This window comes from Monopterus albus, unplaced genomic scaffold (assembly GCF_001952655.1).
Source record: "Monopterus albus unplaced genomic scaffold, M_albus_1.0 scaffold188.1, whole genome shotgun sequence".
Classification (NCBI taxonomy): Eukaryota; Metazoa; Chordata; class Actinopteri; order Synbranchiformes; family Synbranchidae; genus Monopterus; species Monopterus albus.
In genome coordinates, this window is record NW_018128068.1 from 705,459 (window position 1) to 724,793 (window position 19,335).

Here is a 19,335-nt window from a genome sequence, read left to right on the forward strand (position 1 = left end):
TCTTTGCCGCTCACTCAGCAAAAAAAAAATGTAAAAAAAAAGGGATTTTGAAAGAGTAGGTTTCTGATATTGAAGTATAGTACAATTGATTAATATACACAAAATGAACTGAAGCGTCTTTCAAACAAAGTGCAGTAGTTTTGAATGTTAAACTACAAAACAGACATGCATTTTGATTAATGATGTACTTGAAAATGATATTGAACTCTGGTAACCAAAACATAAATTGCTCTTCAAAGCTGAATCTCCCACTGAGCTATGTGATCTATTCCAGAACTCCCTGATAATCAGGATCTTGCTGCCATGACATGACAAGACCCTAAGTACCATCTTTCTACTTCTACTACTGAGAATGTGGCAACCAAACATTTCAGCGCAAGCTGATGAGCGATACCATTTAATGAGGCTGTATTAAAAAATTCTATTGTGTACCTAATTTGTGTAAACTCATATGAAATATGCCTTTCATTGTACAGTACAGTAGGTGCTTAGCAGGCGTTCAGACTGAGTGCAGTAAAACGCTACTGTGTGTTTGTGCACGAGGCTGCGTGGGGGGGGTTTGGGGCGAGAAGTTGCAGGAAGCGTTTTGTTTTTTTAACAACAGCATACCAATTTCATACCCAAATGACAGTAAACTAGAGAAAAAAAAACAAACAAACAGAAAGTAGATAACTAATTCAACTGAAACAGACATAAAAATAAAGTTAATTAAAAACAAACATTATACACTACACATTAATGATACCTTGACAAAGGTGTAAAGGCAATGAGGTCATGGTTATTTAGATAAGCTGCTGAATTAAACTAAAGGCTTGTTGGCATTTCTTATCATTTATAAGTTTGATATATTCAATGTAGTTTCGTAATTCAATGACAAATAATTCAAAACATGAGAGATTCCTGGCAAATTTAGACTTGTGGATATGAAATTTCCCCAATAAAAGGATTAAGTTAATAAGTCATTGTATTTTGTGGTTGTTATAGCATAAGATAACCTTTTTGGCATCCATATTATTTGTCTAATTACTATGAGTAGCCTCCAGCTTGGCCCACAATGCTTTGGAGTAAGAGCACTCATAAAATAAAATGTTGCATTGAGTCCTCTTCAACTTTACAAAAACGGCAAAGCTTACTGATATTTTCAAATCGTGACATGTAATAAATACTGTGCAGAATTTTAAATTGCATTTCTCTAACTTTACTGTTTCTTTCCACTGGATATGAAACAAAGTTTTCCATGTGGAGCAATTTTCCTTTTTAATAATTCCTTATACAGTACGTCTACATATTTGATACCTTTAATAAAAATTCCAATTACTAATAAAGTATATTCCAGTTTTTTTCATTTCTTGCCGTTCAAAGTGACTTTTTAATTATTGGATGACTGGCCACCTTCTGCTGAACTGATGTGAGTGGTTTCATTCAACTTTTTTTCCAGCAAGTTTCTGTTGTTTTTGCTAATGTGCATGCTACTAATGTAGCTTACACTATCACCAGCATCTGCACTGATTTAAAACAAAAAACAAACACTGTTTAACATCCAATACCCTAACTAATGAAAACTCATGTGTCATTATGGTGCGTTTGTAAATGTGGCCCAAATTCAAGAGTGAACAGCAGTAAAGGCTCATGCCAACAAAGTCTTCCTCCCGTGGGCGTCTACATTCAGACCACCCGCTACATAATGGGGTGCTTTTACTGGATGATGTCCCCATGAGCCATAGAAAAGGTTGAACCAGATTCGGTTTTTTGCCACACAGGGTTGCATTGTTTGCTGGAGCCCACTGCGGTGAACACAATCCTCATAGAGACAAAACCAGGTTTCTCATTTACATGACTGTTAAGAAATCAGATAGTGTGAGACCAGGGGGCCTGACGAGTTTTTGCAAGTGTGAAATCAACTGAGCAGTTATGGCATAATTTAAGGAAATGAACGGGCTTGGCTTTAGAAGAATTTGGTTTCTGTTACTTTTCCATCTCAGCCGTGCTTAGTTTAAACGACATAAAATTGTACATCTAGCTAGGTTTTTGTTCTTCATGTGTGTAGCATCAGGGCACTGTTTCAGTCATGTATGCTGACTGAAGTGTGACCTCGCATCTGCCACTTCATTTGTGTAGAAAGCTAAATTTACAACTGTTTTTGTCCTCAAATGGCTGAAAATTAAAAGTGGGCAGACACTGATCTGTCTTTATATTTTGCTATATTTTCACAAATACCTCCCCCTCCCACTCTATGGTGTTTGCAGCAGAGGATCGTCAGTTTCCAGCTGAGCGAGCTGCCTGCGCAGGCTGTTCACTTTGTTCTGAAGTTCCTTGTTGTATTCAATGATATGTACCATTTCCTCGTAGGCGTCATCCAACCACTTAGAGGAGCGGTTCCAACGAAGGAACACTCCTGTAATGAAAGAAGACGGCAACAATAAGTAACCAGCAAAGAACAAAACACTACAAAGAAGCGTTCTTTCTTATTCCAGCACAACAATGGTCAAGTGTGCAGTTACTGTGCATGCATGTAAAAGTATGGAGCTTTCATAGACATTTAAAAGAATATATTAACTTGGTTATTTGCAAAAAACAGGGAGAATAGTAAGAGGATAAATTGTCCCAGCAAAATGGCTCTTTGAGTAGTGAAGCTGAACTAATTTGAGCTGTGTTAGAAAAGAGAGCACTGACTGTGTGAACTAGCAGCAAAACCTTGCTCTTATAAGCTATTTTTGTTAGCCTCTTCAGGCTCTTTTAAACCAGGAACTCACAAAGATGAAGTAGACCACTTGGATATATAAAAAAATAACCGTGCTGGTTTATTCAAGGAATCACAGGTAAAATAAACATTACACGTCCAGATCTCTTCCACCCCCCAAACCAGCACGCAGGCAGCATGGAGTATGAAAGACCCTGAACCGATAAATGGCTATACAATTTAACCACTTGGTTGGGCTAGCCCCATACTACACAGGCAACGTCAAACCGTGGCGTCACCCGATATGCCAGCTTTACAGCTGACCATAACAATAGCCAAAACATGAAGAAAATCAATGTGTGTGTGGCTGTTGATTAGTGGTGTGTATCTAAGAACATTTTGACATGACATTACCCATAAGAAAATATTATGATTACCATTACAGTTACACATATCATCATAATAGAAATAACCTCCTGCCTGCAGACTTCTCTATCTAGTTGTCCTTGGCCCTAATGCAGCCTGCAAAACACTCATGAGAATGACTAAGCATGTAACAGCCTGAGCTAGACAGCCTGGCTACACTAAACATTACTAATACAACAAATGTCTAACAAATATCTATCTGACTAGAAATGACCTAACACTCTCATAAACTTGGACTTTGACAGTGGCTAGGGGGAATTTAGCAGAGGAACCTGTATGTCTGACATACTGGAAAGACAAGTGTGACAACAAAGAAGCGCTGGAATGTACAACATAGTGAAGAGGTCACTTGTTAGCCAAACAGAAATGACCTGAGCATTTTCACAACAAAGCTTTTCACTCATCTCACTCATTACTGGCATCTCAGTTATGATGTCATGTTAGGTATTTATTTTTGGGTAAAAAACAGTTTTAATGCACTTAGGAAAAGTAGGAAAGTTTATTCAACTTCGTGTTGGAATTAAAAAAAAAACACACACAAATACAGCTCCTATCTAGTTGAAGCACAGCAAGTGTGCCCTCAGAAATTTTAAAAGTATGGGTTTGGAATTCTATAAAGACTTGATACCTTGGTTTCTATTAGTGTGAACATCAAGAGCTACAGATCTGGGCTTCCATGGGATCTTTAAGTTGGAGAATGTGTTATTCTGTAAGAAAAAGGTGTGCAAGCAGGATGCCTGTTGCATTCCACATACAGTACTGTCATACAACACCAGGGTGTGGCCGTAAGAGTATGTTCACACACATGCACAGATAGAAAGTGTAGTTGGCGGTATCTGGTCTCTCATGAATCTGAATCTGTACCTCTTGGGGTACGTTGTGTTGAACAAGCAATTTAGATACTCTGCTCCGACTTTACATTTGCCTGCAGGACACATGAGCTGATGAGCTTTTCCTCAATTTTGGTCAAAGTTAAAACAGGTTCAAATTCCTTTCCACAGTAAAATGGAGAACTAAGCAACTCAGTGCTTCTGTTTTAGCTGCGGTCGAGGCTGTTGCTTGCACTGTGCCAGAGAATATCCGCATAAAGTAGAGCCCTTCTCAATTTTCCCTCCCCTGTAGTTTATCAGGACACTGGAGAGGTGGGGGTGGGAGCTGCGAAGCTAGGTCTCATTCACAATGAGCAGGAGCTGTCACTGTCCCATTGAATCTTTATGTGCGAACAATGCCATAAGGCTTTAGGCAAGAATCCCCTCATCACTGACAAAGAAGGTGTGAACCTAATGACCCCTCATCTATCTAAACCCTCCTCCTGCCTTTTCATATACATCTGTGCAGATTCTCAGTCATCCAGGTCATAATAAACCGCAACCGAAATAACCTTGGAAATCAACTGGACTTGGATTTCAAGATCGAAGACGTTTCACCTCTCATCCAAGAGGCTTCATCAGTTCTGACTGACTGGTATTTCGGTTGCGCCTTTTCATATAGAAAAAAGGGGGAGTACTTGACAGGACGCTCAGCATGTTTTCAAGATTCAGCACGTACATACGAGCGAAGATTTGGAATTTTTTTGCCGTTAACATGACTGATTCCATGATTGCTGAATGAACTCTATTTTTATTTAAAACTATTTCCAAGAAAGAAAGAAAAACAGCCATCATTCATTTTGCGCTTTCCACAAACTTTCTACATTCCAAACCAAGCTCTTTAAAATATCGTTTAGAAAGTGAGATGAGCTAAATTGTACTTACAGTATTTGATATGTTTGCATTTAATGACATCATTTCAGATCCCAGAATTTATGAAACGCTAGAAAATGTATTTCAACCAGCAGTAACTTAAGGTGGCATCTAACCAACTCCAAATAGTACTACATTTTCAAAGCCCACAAATCAGAAGGCAACTATCTGAAACCTTTAGAGAGCATCTCTGCTTATCAAAGACGGCGGTCAGTGTCACACTGTTGCAGGATTTTTACCCAAAGGCACCTCAAAGCAGGGTGCTGACAGAGAAGAGAGCACTATGCATTCAACTCATTCACACAAATTCTCTTAAGCATCATGGAAACATGACTGTCGCACTCCTTGCTTTGTTTTCTACTTAGAAAATGAAAAGCTTATTCAAAGTATCAGTGCCTTAATGACAAGCATTAAGTGTACCACAGGAATAATATCGGGGGGGTCTGTTGCCACTGCAGAAACCTTCTGTGCTACCTATGATAAAGCAAACCCACTGGCCAAATGCATCACTGATGTGTATGAGAAGCAACCAGAACAATTTTTAACATGTAAAGGTGCTGAGAGCCAAATGATGGGAAAAATATCATATGAGAGAAAGAGCTTCATGAAGCATGTTGAGGCAGGTTATCAGAGGTGGGCAGTCACTACTGAGAGGTTAGAAAATGCAGGAAGATTGATTTACAAAGTATTCCAGATCAAACCAAGTATTTACTGACTATTCTCTTGATTAATCATCGAATAATTTATTCTATGTTAAAAAGGGAAAAAATTAAAACCTGCAACTAGGGATTTTTTGCATTTTAGTTTGAAAAATATTTTTAAAAATTCATCAATTAATCAACTCACTTGCTTTGGCTCCCTCCATTAAGTGTTTATCTTTACAGAGGCTGGAGTTCTGAGCACATACAAGGTTACATGTTGGGTCAGCAGGTCATGTAACTTGACAAGGGGGAAATAGAGGCGTGCTATGTTGTTTATTATATCTCAAATTGTTTGCTGTTGCTATGCCAAATTTCCCTTTAAGCTAGCAGGTATGCATGCCTGAAAGTCTTTATGTAACTCTGAGTCTACAGGGCCAACTGTAAATGGGGATCAAATAAACATGATACAGCATTTACTAGTAGCTCACAGGGTCAATCAGTTTATTAATGGTGCATTTTGTGCAATGCTGCCCCCTTCCAGTGAGATTTAAGAATGTCCGAGTGACAGTGTAATCACAGACAATAAACAGCTTATGGAGGCACACCTGTGTCTGACCTGTGAATTTAATTTGAACAATATACAACTGTCTTGGTGTGACTTTGAGGAATGCCTTTATAATTAACATGGAACCCATAACCTTAATTTGTTATCCGTTCCAACACAAACTTGCATTTCAGTGCTGTTAAGACTGCTGCTAATAGTTTATGCCGTAAACCTATGTATGTATTTTCATTTAGGTTTGCTCATCTATTCTATCTGCGACTGGTTTCTTACCTTCCCATAGCAGCAAACTCTGAGGGGCCACGGAGGGCCAGATCACAAGGCTGTTGGGTTCATAGAGGGGGTTGGTCAAGCGTTCCAACTCCTGGGGCCGATTCACCCATGACCAAAGGGAGACAGTCTTCTCAGTCAGAGATAGTTTGGCTCTATGAAAAGGTTAACCAATAAGAACAGTGGCTGCTTAAAGTTTGTAACAGTAAGCTTGTAACCTGCACAATGACAGCTCTATGAATGCAAGGAAAATCAAATTGGAGATGTTCTCATTTCCCTTAAAATCCAGGTGAAACCAAATCATTATTACATAGCTCACACATGACAAGCTAGTAGACACTCTCAGCCAACTGCAGACTAACCTCTCAGCTGCACTGTTGCCCAGGAAAGTAGCAAACTGAGAAGCATAGGCATGTTCAAAGAGCAGCACCAGGAAGCTCTCGGTGAATTCAAACGAGCATGGAAACTGACGAAGGATCTGCCACACACAGTCCAAGAAGAGCAGAAATACAGGAGCCTCTTGTCGAGGCTTGCTGTTAGAGTAAGCTGACTGGGCGCAGCGTTGCTGGAATGGGTGACCTGCCTGGGTAGGTGGTCAAAGAAGTGAGATGATTATGATTATGCCAAACTGTGTCCATCAATAATGAAGATACTTACTCGATGTTTCTATAATATTTGTGCCAAACATTGTCCCTTGTTTCTAATCTCAGTCTAGTAATATTAGATGCTGTTTAATCTACTTAATAATGCTCGGTAATGACTACTATCAAAATGAAGAGAAAGAAAGTGCTCGGCAGGACATTAAAACTCAGAGAAACTCACCTGAAGCCATTCTCGCTCCACCAAGCCCTGGAAACCTCTGATGGTCCTGCAGGCCGGATCAAGGATGATCTGAGCCAAAGAGGTCACCTGCAGGGTAGAGTCGGTCCCTTCTGTACCATGAACGAGTACTGAAGCTCCCTCCCTGAGACAGACATAAATGCTTATAATTTGTCAGTGTATCACCTGCTATTCTAACATAGACTCAATGCTGAATACTGTGATTTTTTTTTATGTAATATGTACAGAGCTGATAAATTCTTAAAATTATTGCTTGCTTGGTATTTACTGGTCCAGGACCAGTATGACAAGCAAATCAAGCTTAGTTCTCTAACCTGTCAATACACTGGGCAGCCAGACAAGCAGTGGTGAGGATCTCCTTGACATGGGTTTGCCAGCTAGAAGCTTCTAGCTTGCTTAACCAGCGATCCATGTTGTGGGACTGGTCGTTACACGCTTCGACCAGCTTAATCAAGCTTTCCTGGAGGACATTAAACCTGGAAGTGACAGATATGTTGCAACACTAAGCCCAAATAGTTAATAAATAATTTCAGTTGTTTAAATTTCAGTTGTAGTAATAAATTAGTGTTGTCACAATACTGGAATTTCTAACTTCAATAAAACATCTTGAAAAATATAGATATTTGATACCACAGGGAAAAACTGAGACCAAGATTGATGGCATAACATTTTACATCTTATTTAAAAGTATAACAAAGCTAAAACATGACAACAAGGTACAACTTTCTTGGCTAGATGCAGAGAACAGCTGAATGATTGTAGATGGGGGCATAATCTTCACAAGGCACCCCCACTGCAAAATACGAAAAATGGAAAATTGTCCCCCCAGTATTTCTCTAGACCAGTCCTCAAATGCCTGCTAAAGCTACAGTGGCCTGCAAAAGTATTCACCCCTTTTCCACATTTTATCACATTACAACCACAAACTTAAATGTATTTTATTGGGATTTTATGTGATAGACCGACACAAAGTATTGCACAATTGTGAAGTGGAAGGAAAATGATATGTGGTGTAAAAATAACAGTGCCTTAAAGAACTCAGCGATAAGGTTGGCTGCTATTTTATGGAACCACTGACGACACACCTTTCAATGGCCTTGTGGATCCTCCTCCACTGCGGGTAGTTAGCCTCAGTCTCAAATCCTCCACCTCGAGCTTTGGCGTGCTGGGCAACACTGATAGTACGTGTGTCAATGATATAACCACGTTTGCCCAGCCGCAGGGTGACATTGATCAGTTTCTCATCTTCCTTACATCGTCGCCCGTTCGTGCCAGTCAGAGGCTGTCCTGCTCGCATCATCACCTGAAATTTATAAGCGATTTGAGGTACAGTACAAGAAGGCATCACACAGTTTAAATTCACATAGAACATCTTGCAGCAGAAACAGAATCAGATAAACTCCATTTCCCAGAGGCTCACCATGCCATTCTTTTTGTGATAGTAGCTAAGTACTGGAAAACGGCCACCGTGACGGAAGGTAGCTACTTTCCTCAATGTGTTGTCATCAATATCTTTGGGCACAGCCACTAGAGGGGGGTATGATGGACACACGCTGAAGTCCTTGTTGACTTCACTCAGTCTCCACTCATCAGTCTGATAAAAATGGAAGATGACAGGTTAAAAATGTACTAAGAAAATGTAAAAGTGAACAATATGTCACTACTTGTGTCTATACCATGGATTCCAAATCTTTAAAGGTATCCTCTGGTAGGAAAGAATGCCAGCCATCTTCTATGACTTCAAACATGGGCCGGTAAAAGAAAGGGTACATCAAGGACACAGAATCAAGTGTGGACAGAGCCTAAAGAGAAATACAAATATTAATGGGTTGTTCACCGTTTAAAAATAGAATGCTTTTTTACAGTCAAGTGAAATCAAATTGTATTTTTACTGCCCAGTATCACAAATTCGCCTCAAGGGCTATACAATCTGTAAAGCATACAACATCCTCTGTCTTTAGACCCGCAAATCGAATAAGGAAAAACTCTCACAAAATAACTTTGATAGAAAAAAAAACTGAAGAAATTGAACAGAGATGGCTGCTTCAGGACAGACAGACATACAATTGTTAGACAGCGACATGTGTCATGAATATTATTTTTACCTCAACAGAGCTGGCAATGTTGAGACACTCCTCCATACCAGGGATGTCAAGCTGGATTACCCTCAGGTCTTTGCATTTGACAATAATGCTTCCTAAAGATCCCACAAATCTAAAAGGCAAGTTGAAATTTTGGTTTAAAAAGTAAGTAAAGTAGTGTGGATGTATGTCACTTCTGCCTCAACTCTGATGTGAAACTCTGTGGGACTGACTCTTGCTGTTCTGTGGGAAATTATTATATTCTCATTCTGCTGCTTTGTTTTTTTCACTTCTCCCTTGTAATTTAGAGAGATTTATTTCAAATGTATGTCCTACTGATCTGCCTAAAATAATTGGTTTAATAAAGAGACCACACAATGTACAATGTTTCCTTTTCATGTGTTGCACATGCACCTAATGAAACAGCATTTTGCCTAAAAACAATTAAGAAAAAAAATGTGTAAAACCTTTACAACTGCTGATAAGAACCTTTTGCCTTCCTACCCTCTGGTCGGAACATGCATAATTGCACATTGACAGTTGACTGCTGCACATGCTGCTCCCATGCAGCATACATTCTCTTATTATATTCTTATATATTTTTATTATATTGCTGCATTTGCTGCTTAAAGTGCCTTAGATTTTGTGTTACTTATTTATCTACATTATATTTCATTAGTATTTTGTGGCATTCATGTGGACGGCAAAGTAAGAATTTCATTGTACAGGGAAACATGTTTCCTAACTGTGCATATGACAAATAAATAAACACTTTGAAGAACTCCATTACCGTTTCTCTATAGAGTCGATGTTTGAATGAAGCAGCCACAGCTCCTCTGTGTTGTCCTGTCTAGAGGAGAGGATAAGGTGGTGACCAGTCAAGCACAGGGTCCCCTCAACAGTCGGCATAAAAGGGCGGTGAAGGACAACCCCATCCACCCTGGGTGTCTTTATCAGTTCTGCAAACTCCATGACTTGACCTGAGAAAAGACAGCAGACAGCTCAGATACCAAGGAAATAACTGATGAGAGACTGAGCTTTTACTAACATATAGAGACAACGCTACATATTAGCTAACGTTACTACTGCGAAGATAAATTGACTCAAGCCATGATATGCTGCTTTTAAAGAAAAACTATCGATGACAAATAATATTAAACCAATAAAAGCTCAGACAACCTGTCAGCTAGCTAAAGTTAGCTCGATTCAGGAAATGAAGTTAGCTAGCAAGCTACCCGTGACAGAAACGGGAACATTAGCCGTACAAATGTTCCGACATTTTAAAATGTACATCAACATGTTAGCATAATACATACTACAAACTTACAAAACAAATTCTTTCGTTATTCGCCAATGCTAAAACGGTTTATCATGCAAACGCTTGTTTACCTTCTCGTTTATTTTGTTGTTGGGCGAAACTGGTACGTTAACAAAAATATACCGACTGGAAACAGCTGACTTGTGAAATTTGGCCCTTCTTCTTTATCTGATGGATTTAAGGCAGATTGTACACTGCGTGGCCTAATGCTGCCCCCACAGACAACATCCTTCTAATATTTTATAGTTTGGATTTTTACAAACAATCCGGTGGAGTGTAAATACTTTAAAATTGATTTTCTAATAAATTGGGAATTGATAGATTTGGCTCAGGACAATCTGAATAACACAGCCTATCGAAATTCTCTGCAAAAAGCTGTACCCCAGTTCAGAAATTATTTGTTGATAAACACTGTTCTATTATACTGTGGGGCTTCACTTTAACATTTGATCTACTGTATAGTAGGACATGCATTCAGCAATGGAAACACTTTGCTATAGAAGCAGTACACTTAACAAACAAAGAATAGATAATTAGTAGCATTAAACAGATATTTTTTATTTATTTTTTAAAAATGAAAACCTACAGATCCCATCAAATGGCACATGCTCTGCTAGCTGTATATGTGAAGGATTTTTTGTAATCGTATCCATCTATCCATCACCTGCTGTATGAAACGTAATAATCTCAAAAGCAACCACTAGGTGGTGACACTGAAACATTTTTGGGGGACTTGTGGTATTAAGAGAATTGCATGGACCCATAATTCAATATCACCTTGATGCCTGAAGGGTACATTCTACATGATCGTGAGAAATAAATTAATGTGTTGTTCATATAAAGGTGTTTGGGTGTTATTTTGATGCTAAACAAACCAGAGATAGTGAGAGGGAGGGTCAATAGGATTCCACCCGATAACAAGCAGTAAAACCAGGTAGATTAAATTTAGCAGAAATGGCAGTCAGGCAGTACATGATTTTACTTTTATTTAACCTTTATTTTACAAGGTGAAGTTCCACTGAGGTTTACAACCTAATTTCCAGAGAAGCCCATTAATAAGTCAGATACATTCAGGCTAGAAACTAGATGGTAAAAATACCAAGGTTACTCACAAAACCTAAAACAAGGATAGAGTAAATTGGCATCTATGTATAGTGTACATACAATGTTACTAAAATTACAAGCAATTACAGAGCAACATAACAAGAAAAAATCTTGGGAGATGGAAGAGGGAAAACAAACCCATCCCTATCTTTCAATGGATGCCTTGGAAGGGAAAATGAGTCTTAAGGAAAAATAACAATTCCAGTAAAACAGTGCATTTTCATATTGTTTCAAGTATAGTGCCAGGTTGGTGAGTGTAAGGGGGATGTCAAAGATGTATGACAGCTTGGGTAGCTTGATCAAACAGAGGGCATGAGTAACTCAAAAGATGGAGGTACATAGATCTTCCAAACAGCCCCGGCAAAAAGAACATCACAGAATCCTGGGAGCAGAGAAAACATGACTTGTGTGAAAAGAAGCCAGTACGGTACACAGCAGGCAGCGGCAGACCAGACATAAGATTTCAGTTTCCTGATGCACATCACAGAGATGGATGGGACTCACTGACTAGGCTAAACCTGAAAGAAGCCTAAGCTGTACTTTTCTGCTTTATAGACACAGTTTGGATAATCAGCGTAAAGAGAAAGCTACAGGCACTCAAAGAATAGAAATAATAACATTCTGAGTCTCGAGTTGACACAGTAGGAAGAAGTTGTTATCTGAAGATTTTGTCTTAGTTCTGGGGATATGCTGAGATCTTAAAGCACACGAAGGAACACACACCAACCTTGAGACTCCCCTAAAGAGGTGAATGCAGTTTGGACAGTGAAGAAGAGCAGATGACTTCATGAAAGCAGTTGTGGGCTTGTTTGTTTTAGACACATCTTTATCAGAGCAGACAGTGTGTGTGTGTGCGTGTGTGTGTGTGTGTGTGTGTGTGTGTGTGTGTGTGTGATCTATTGCAAATCAGTGCAGTATTTGCTTTAGTTGCAGCCTGTCTGGGCTTCACAATAAATGGTTTGCTCTGGGCCCTTCCAGCCCACAGCATAAAGAACACTGACACTGTGGCTCAATTGAATATGAAACTCATGGTACAAACAAATAACTGTCCTTCTTGTGAGGAAAAACACTTTGCCATGACTTTTTTTTTTTAAGAAGATGAGGTGATTAAAAAATAGCTTTCAAATCAAATGAAATACTATAGAGTAACCTAATGTCTATGTTTTATTTAACAACAGACAATCGTGCTGGTGCCAGAGGAGGTGATTTACTTTACCATCTGTGATAAAAGGTTCAGTACTAATATGTTTTCTTTTATGGCAGCAGCTGAATTTTTAAAGTAGTCAACCTAAAAACCCGTTTAGCTTATTGTATCTTAGAGGAATTTAAGGACTAATATTAATAAACCTCTCATGCGCAAGTCTACATTTTCTATTGAAATTGCATTGATAAACTGAGATGAGTAACTACAGCCATCAACTGTAAAACTGTGGTCAAGTTTCCAAATCTGTCTTGAGTGAGCTGAATGCTTACTCCTTGTTTGCATTACATTACAGAAAAGATTTTGACATTTACTGATGAGTTTGTACTCACACCTACACATTTACTCACAGAATCTTCTTCGGGTTGAGACAATGTCTCATCCATGATTCATTCCCTTTCTCTAACCTTCTGTTCTGAATGGTGGCTGCCTGTTTGAATGGTTATTTATGTGATGCTGTTTCATTATTTTTGGGAAGTGAGTCAGAGAAGTTTGTCATGCCAAATAATGATGACTTAAACACTGGTGCAACTCTGTGAGAAACTTAGTGCAGCCTTACTGCCTCTGAAAGTTTGGAGAGACTATTTCATATCTTAACAAGCATAATGAAATGAATGGTAGAATTATGTTTTTGTACATTATCATGTGGAGTTTTCTTTCTTATTTGTTTGAACTGCATTTTATTAATGGTTAGTAAATCATTTCCAGGTGCTTTATAGATCAGTTATAAGACATCAGTAAGAATACCTTTTGGGTTGCCAAATTGTCTTTGCTTATGGTTCACGTTTGGTTTATAAAGGAGATCTCTCCATAGGGCTGCCTGACCACCTATCTCCTAGAAAAGGGCTGCAGGGCATTTGGACCAAAATCCATTTATAAAATGTCCTTGTCAGAAAGTGGTACTGCACAGGGTGCAGAACCAAAACTGAGATCATTTAATGAAGCGTTGTCACAGAAAACAATGCTGGGTTATCTGCTGCATTATAGGCATAGAGGTCTTTTCAGCTGTTGATTGCTAATCGGAAACTTATTTAGTTGCAATATAACTAACTCACCATGAGGTTAAAATCATACAGTGTGTCATTATCTTGCCAGTTTTATGTTATGACTTACTGGAAAACCTACAAGCATGTAAGTAAATGGATTGCATTGCTTGTTATCAACAGTGTAAAATATGTGACATGTTTTTGCGTGGCAGTAGACCTGTGGTATGATCCAAACATCTCACTAAGCCTCAGCTGCAGGAATACTCACACAAAGTGGAACAAAACTTGCACAGACTCATTATTTAGCTTCTGACTGCAACCTGATTAAAGTCACAGCTCTGAAGTACAAAAAATAAAATAGCCTTGCCAACGATGGATCATTAATTCGCTTCACTTGACCATCTTGTTCACCGAATGTTGGATTTATATCTAAAGTATAGCTTGTTAGGGAGCTTCACCCTCCCTCCTGCTCCTGGTTTGAAACACACACATGTCTGGTTTATTTAGTCTTTGCACCCTAACCAGCCTTCATATGCTGATCTCTTTGTCACAAGGCCTCTGAATTAAAAAAAAAACTTTTAAAGTTACCTTGAATCCTCTCCGACTCTCTGTAACACATACACACACTAATTTTAGACCCGTGATTTCTCTTTTGTTTGAAATGACTGCCTGTTTGTTGCTCTGTAAAGCAGTTCATGACAATTTAGCTTAAAAGTGCTTTATAATTTGAGTTGATGTCATCTGATTTGATTGTTTTTATTGCTGTGAGGCCTTTGCTGCATTAAACTGCCTCCCATCTCCTGTGAAAATTAGAACTGAATGTGCATCTAGCATGCCGCTAAAAAAGGCTTTGTGGAGGCCTAACAACCCCGAGGAAAAAAGAGAAAATGAAAGCAACTCAGACAAAATGGGCTTTATGATGTGCCAGTCCCTTGCACACAACCATACTCTCTTGTGTGTATTCGATCATATTTAAAGTTTTTTCCCCCCCTCTCCCAGTTATCTGGCCTGGAGGAATGGCTGTGGCCTGATTCTTTTCATTCAGCATCACTGTGACTTTCCAAGCTGTTCTGAAACAAAGCTTTTCCCTCTGCAACCGCTGACCAACCTTCACAGGTAAAGGCGTAACAACTGACCATGACAAGAGCTACGCAAACTGAAACTTGTGAGTCTGACATGGTGTATTTGCATCCAGTCATTCAGGGACACAACACTGCAGTATTTCTGTCATTACATAATGGCTAAAAAGAACTAGATGGCACAAAGCCTTGCAATATCTTTAGATGCATTAGATTTGCTGCAGAAATAATTATACACAGGAGTGTTTTTAAAATTTCTTTATAGTTACTAGAAGAAAATACATAGGCAGAAAAAAACTGGCCAAATGAAGCTGAAACAATTAAACAAATGAATGTAGGAAAGTTCAAATGTTTTTATAAACAATCTATAGCAAAGGCCAGATATCAAATTCTTTACCCAGGAGAACTGGCTTGGAGGGGTAATATATATTTAAACTATATGAAGTAACTTGTACTTTCATGTAGGATCAATATAAACTCACATGTGGATCGAACTTCATGAGATTATTTGACTTGATGAGGCTCCACACAGGTTAACAATAGAATCACAATATAGTAAAGTGAACATAATTAAACCCAAGCAAAACGGTTGTAGGTGGGAGTAGAAGCTGATACCGTTACTCTAGCAAAGGTCAGATGTGCTGTAGATGGAGTGACCTTGTTACGCTGGATTGATTGGGCAGAGTGGTGTGTGTTGTACGTGTACATCTATCATAGTGAGGACAAACTGAAGACTGAAATAAAAAGTACTTAATGCAGAAACCCCAGCCAAGGAAAAGGGATGCTTGGTGTACAGTTTACATACTGATGAATGCTCATACATGTTTTGAAATAATATACCTTTTGCTTACAAATCATCTACAGGTTGAAATGAAGTATCTTTGAATTGTGCTGATGGGATTTAGACCTTAAGCGTGAAGATGTTTTTGTTTTGTTTTTTGGCTCAGTTCTTATTCAAAGTGCTGTTTGGCAGTTTGATAGAGTTAAGAATAAAAGTAGGATTAGATTGTACATTTGTCAGTGAGCCCTCAGAGAGACAGAAGGTTGCCTCAGGTCCAGCACTACTCTAGCATTGGACAGTTCCCATCAAATCTGCCGTCCAAACTGGCAGAGCAGGCGCTGTGCAGGTGAAGCGGACATGATCCAATCAATCTCACACTGGATATGACCCGGCATGACAGCTCTGTGGGTGCAGTCTAATCACAGTGTTATCGAGCCTGCAGCAGACTCACCAGCTCACACATGCTACAGAGGGGAACGCCTCACTTTTCAGCAAGTGCTTAACCCCCTCGACTCCTACTGAGAAAAATACCTCAGCATTAGTAACCACTCTAGAGACCTATAGCTTTACCTATAGCTCATTTTTGTCTTCTCCCAGGGGCTATGGTGAGCAGGAGTTACCTATATCTTGCACTGTTGTCAAGTTATATGTTTGTGAACTTGTGGTACAGTATCATTGTTTACTGAGTCAAATAGATCGAAATTACTATACTAGTATACTATACTGTACATACCCAGTGCTGATGACATAATTTATGATACACAATAACATAAATGAAAGCATTTTACACTTATACCAGGAGATAAAATACTAATAAGCACAGCAAGGTCATAATGAAGTCTTTACTGAGCAATGCTGCAGGATGCTGTTTTAGTTTGTAGGAGAGTATTTGTTCCTAATTCCTTGCCCCCAAAATGACTGCACAGTGTAACTAATTCAAATATTCAAACAACAGGAAAGACCTCCTTTGGTGCTGTTACATTACATCATGCAGTCCTATCCTGCATAATTGGGGGGCTTCAAAAGAGACACTAGATGGCAACCACGTTTAGAGGGAGAGACGGTGACCGAGTGAGTGAGTGAGTGAGTGTGAAAGAGGAGGGAGAGAGAGGCTGTGGAGTGAAGAGGTGGGGGGATGAATTACGTCGGCGTGGGACAGTGGAGGGACGGACTGCTCATGGCACTCAGGTTGCAGCTGGAGGAGAGCTGCAGAGAGGGGAAGCAACTGAACAGCGGAGAAGGAGATTAACAGCCATCTTAAAAATTGGTCGGCTACAGTTGGATGTACGAGTTATAAATTATTCAGTCTGAACTTTGTAGACTAGATTATTCTTGCCAGGCGTGAATAAATCTGCACTGAAGGGAAAGCGAGAAAAGATGTGGTGCGCCCGTTGCGCCACTGGTGCGCTATATGGGGACAGAGTGAGCGACGGTGACGCGCTGACACCCCGATATTAGATGGCTCCAACATTTGGGGTGCAAAACAGGTGTCAGGGAAGTGTCGTCACGAACCCCGGAAGCCGGAGGAGGTGGGAACATCAGAGGGAAAGATGGCAGCGAAATCCGATGGTCGCGGGGTCGTCACCGGTTTCGCCCAGCTGCACAACCTGGACGAGGTGGTGGGGACGGGAGAGGACGACACTCGGAACGGTAGCTCATTCCACATCTGCCACTGCTGCAACACCTCGTCGTGCTACTGGGGCTGCCGGAGCGCCTGCCTGCATTACCTCCGGGGAAAGGGGAAGGAAAAGGAGAGAGACGTGGCGCGGCCACAGGAGGAGCGCCTCTGGTTGGACTGCCTGTGGATCATTTTGGCACTGCCCTGTGGTCAGGCCTGACCCTGTTCTTCGTGCTAGTGCCCTCTGTTCTGGTCCAGATCTTGAGCTTCAGGTGGTTTGTGCAGGATTACACCGGGGGCGGACTGGGCTCCGTGGAGGGGCTGAGTAGTCGTAGAGCTACAGCCAGTCTGCAAAGAGACAGGTGCTGCCGCCTCTCTGTCTGGGTCTGGCAGACCGTGATACACATCTTTCAGATGGGACAAGTGTGGAGGTAAGACAAACTAGAAGTTTAGCCTTTAAAAGAAACAGTTAACCCCCCAAAGCACAATGTTTTTAGCCCCCCTTACTCCATCCAGCCACTCAGCCTTCTAACCTCCTCTTGACTGTCACCTGGTATAACCCGTTGTGTACATGACTGGAGTGAAAATCAGTACCCTGGTGATACCATTATGCTCGCCTCACAGTCTGCACTATCAGGTATCACACATGCCTGTATTAGCATTTTCAGTTTGTATATATGGGCTATGTGCATCCAGTTATATTTAAGCGGTTTGCACAAATGCCTTGATCTGACCAGATGTGTGCAGACAACTACCACAGCTGCACAGAAATTGCACCGCTGTGATTATTTCATTACAGTGCGCCATTGCGCTTGTGTGGGGAGGGAAGAGGGCTATTTGATCAAAGAGAGACAGGTAGTATCCGAAAGCTTGTGTGTGTGTGTGTGTGTGTGTGTGTGTGTGTCTGAGTGTGTGTCAGATGCACTCTTCACATCACAGTGCACACTGTCGCCTCTATTCACCTGCTCTCGCTTCGCGCATCAAATACTCCAACTCTGCAACCAGAGGCCAGACGAGCATCTGTTTTCACGGCTCACAAAACTACATCTTCCCCCACAGACATGATGTCATCGATTTCTCTGCGACGCTCGACATCTTTGGTCCCCAAATCCGCTTTTTGGCCATACAAATTGATGCCTCAGGCGATCGCGGGGAGGTGCACAACTCTGTGCGTAATCTTTGACATATAGCGACTACAGTAGTAGTTAAATGTGACACTGGTGCGCGCAGCTTATCTGCTCCTTTTAGACGGTTCAGTCGGTGCTTCTGTGCAGCGCGTTGTTTTTGGTGCAGACAGACGCAGTGGCTGGCATTTAATGGAAAAAAGTAACGCACGACGGCTGCCTTGAGAGGGCTGCCAGCGGCTGAAAAAATGTAAAGCAGCACACTGCGAGAATCTGTGGAAGGGGTCATATCATTTCACCCTGACTTTTAGGTGTTCACTAGATATTTGTAGTGTTTTGTGCGTCAGACACAGAGACTTAGCGATTCTGCTACAGTATTTGCGTTTACTCCACATCTGACCAACAGATTTTATAAACCATGATTGTTTTGTAGTTTAATGTATGAGGACATGGATGGATGGATGGATGGATGGATGGATGGATGGATGAGGACATTTGTGCTACAAGCCAAATTACTCATGCTGAGGCTAAGAGTAACATCTGAACTGGAACTCACTAACCATTTATGAAAAATAATGACACAAGTTCTAATACTTTCTCATCCAGTTTCACCTATTTTCACTCCCAATTTAATCTAAAAATAAGCCTCATGTCATTTGGATGTGCTTGAAAAGAACATGTCGACTCCTTTTGCTCATGTTAAATGTAGTGAATACCGGTGCATCCCCTGTCCAGATGGGGTTTCTTTGAACGAGACAATCCAGTCGCTCTTCATTGCGCTCATTCTGAGCTCTACCTGAATGCTGTCATATTGATTAGCTGCAGTTGTATCGGCCCAGGTTTATTTACTTCAGTGTGGTTCGGTTGATTAGTTTGCTCATG

General features: G+C 40.4%; 2 protein-coding genes across 4 annotated transcripts in view; one reads left to right on the forward strand and one right to left on the reverse strand.

Annotated features, from left to right (window-relative positions):
* Window positions 1-6: 6 nt before the first annotated feature.
* On the reverse strand, window positions 7-10,731 carry mtmr9 (myotubularin related protein 9). 3 transcript variants are annotated; one of them, XM_020617319.1, is made up of 11 exons: window positions 10,632-10,731; window positions 10,033-10,222; window positions 9,267-9,375; window positions 8,838-8,963; window positions 8,582-8,755; window positions 8,247-8,464; window positions 7,476-7,637; window positions 7,144-7,285; window positions 6,684-6,904; window positions 6,325-6,476; window positions 7-2,395 (listed from the first exon to the last, which is right to left on the reverse strand). In XM_020617319.1, exons 2-11 carry the CDS (start codon window positions 10,212-10,214, stop codon window positions 2,232-2,234), a joined length of 1,650 nt encoding a protein of 549 aa, XP_020472975.1. In that variant the 5' UTR covers window positions 10,215-10,222; window positions 10,632-10,731; the 3' UTR covers window positions 7-2,231. The 3 variants fall into 3 exon arrangements, with proteins under 3 accessions (XP_020472975.1, XP_020472976.1, XP_020472977.1); XM_020617320.1 differs by having other exon boundaries at window positions 10,570-10,669; XM_020617321.1 differs by lacking the exon at window positions 10,632-10,731 and adding an exon at window positions 10,309-10,329.
* A 6,202-nt stretch (window positions 10,732-16,933) lies between these two features.
* Window positions 16,934-19,335, forward strand: part of xkr6b (XK, Kell blood group complex subunit-related family, member 6b) — a 53,397-nt gene continuing 50,995 nt past the window's right edge. The window contains 2 exon segments of the mRNA XM_020617298.1: window positions 16,934-17,529; window positions 17,532-17,760. Of these exon segments, the coding sequence (XP_020472954.1) occupies window positions 17,262-17,529; window positions 17,532-17,760 (497 nt within the window). The 5' untranslated portion in view covers window positions 16,934-17,261.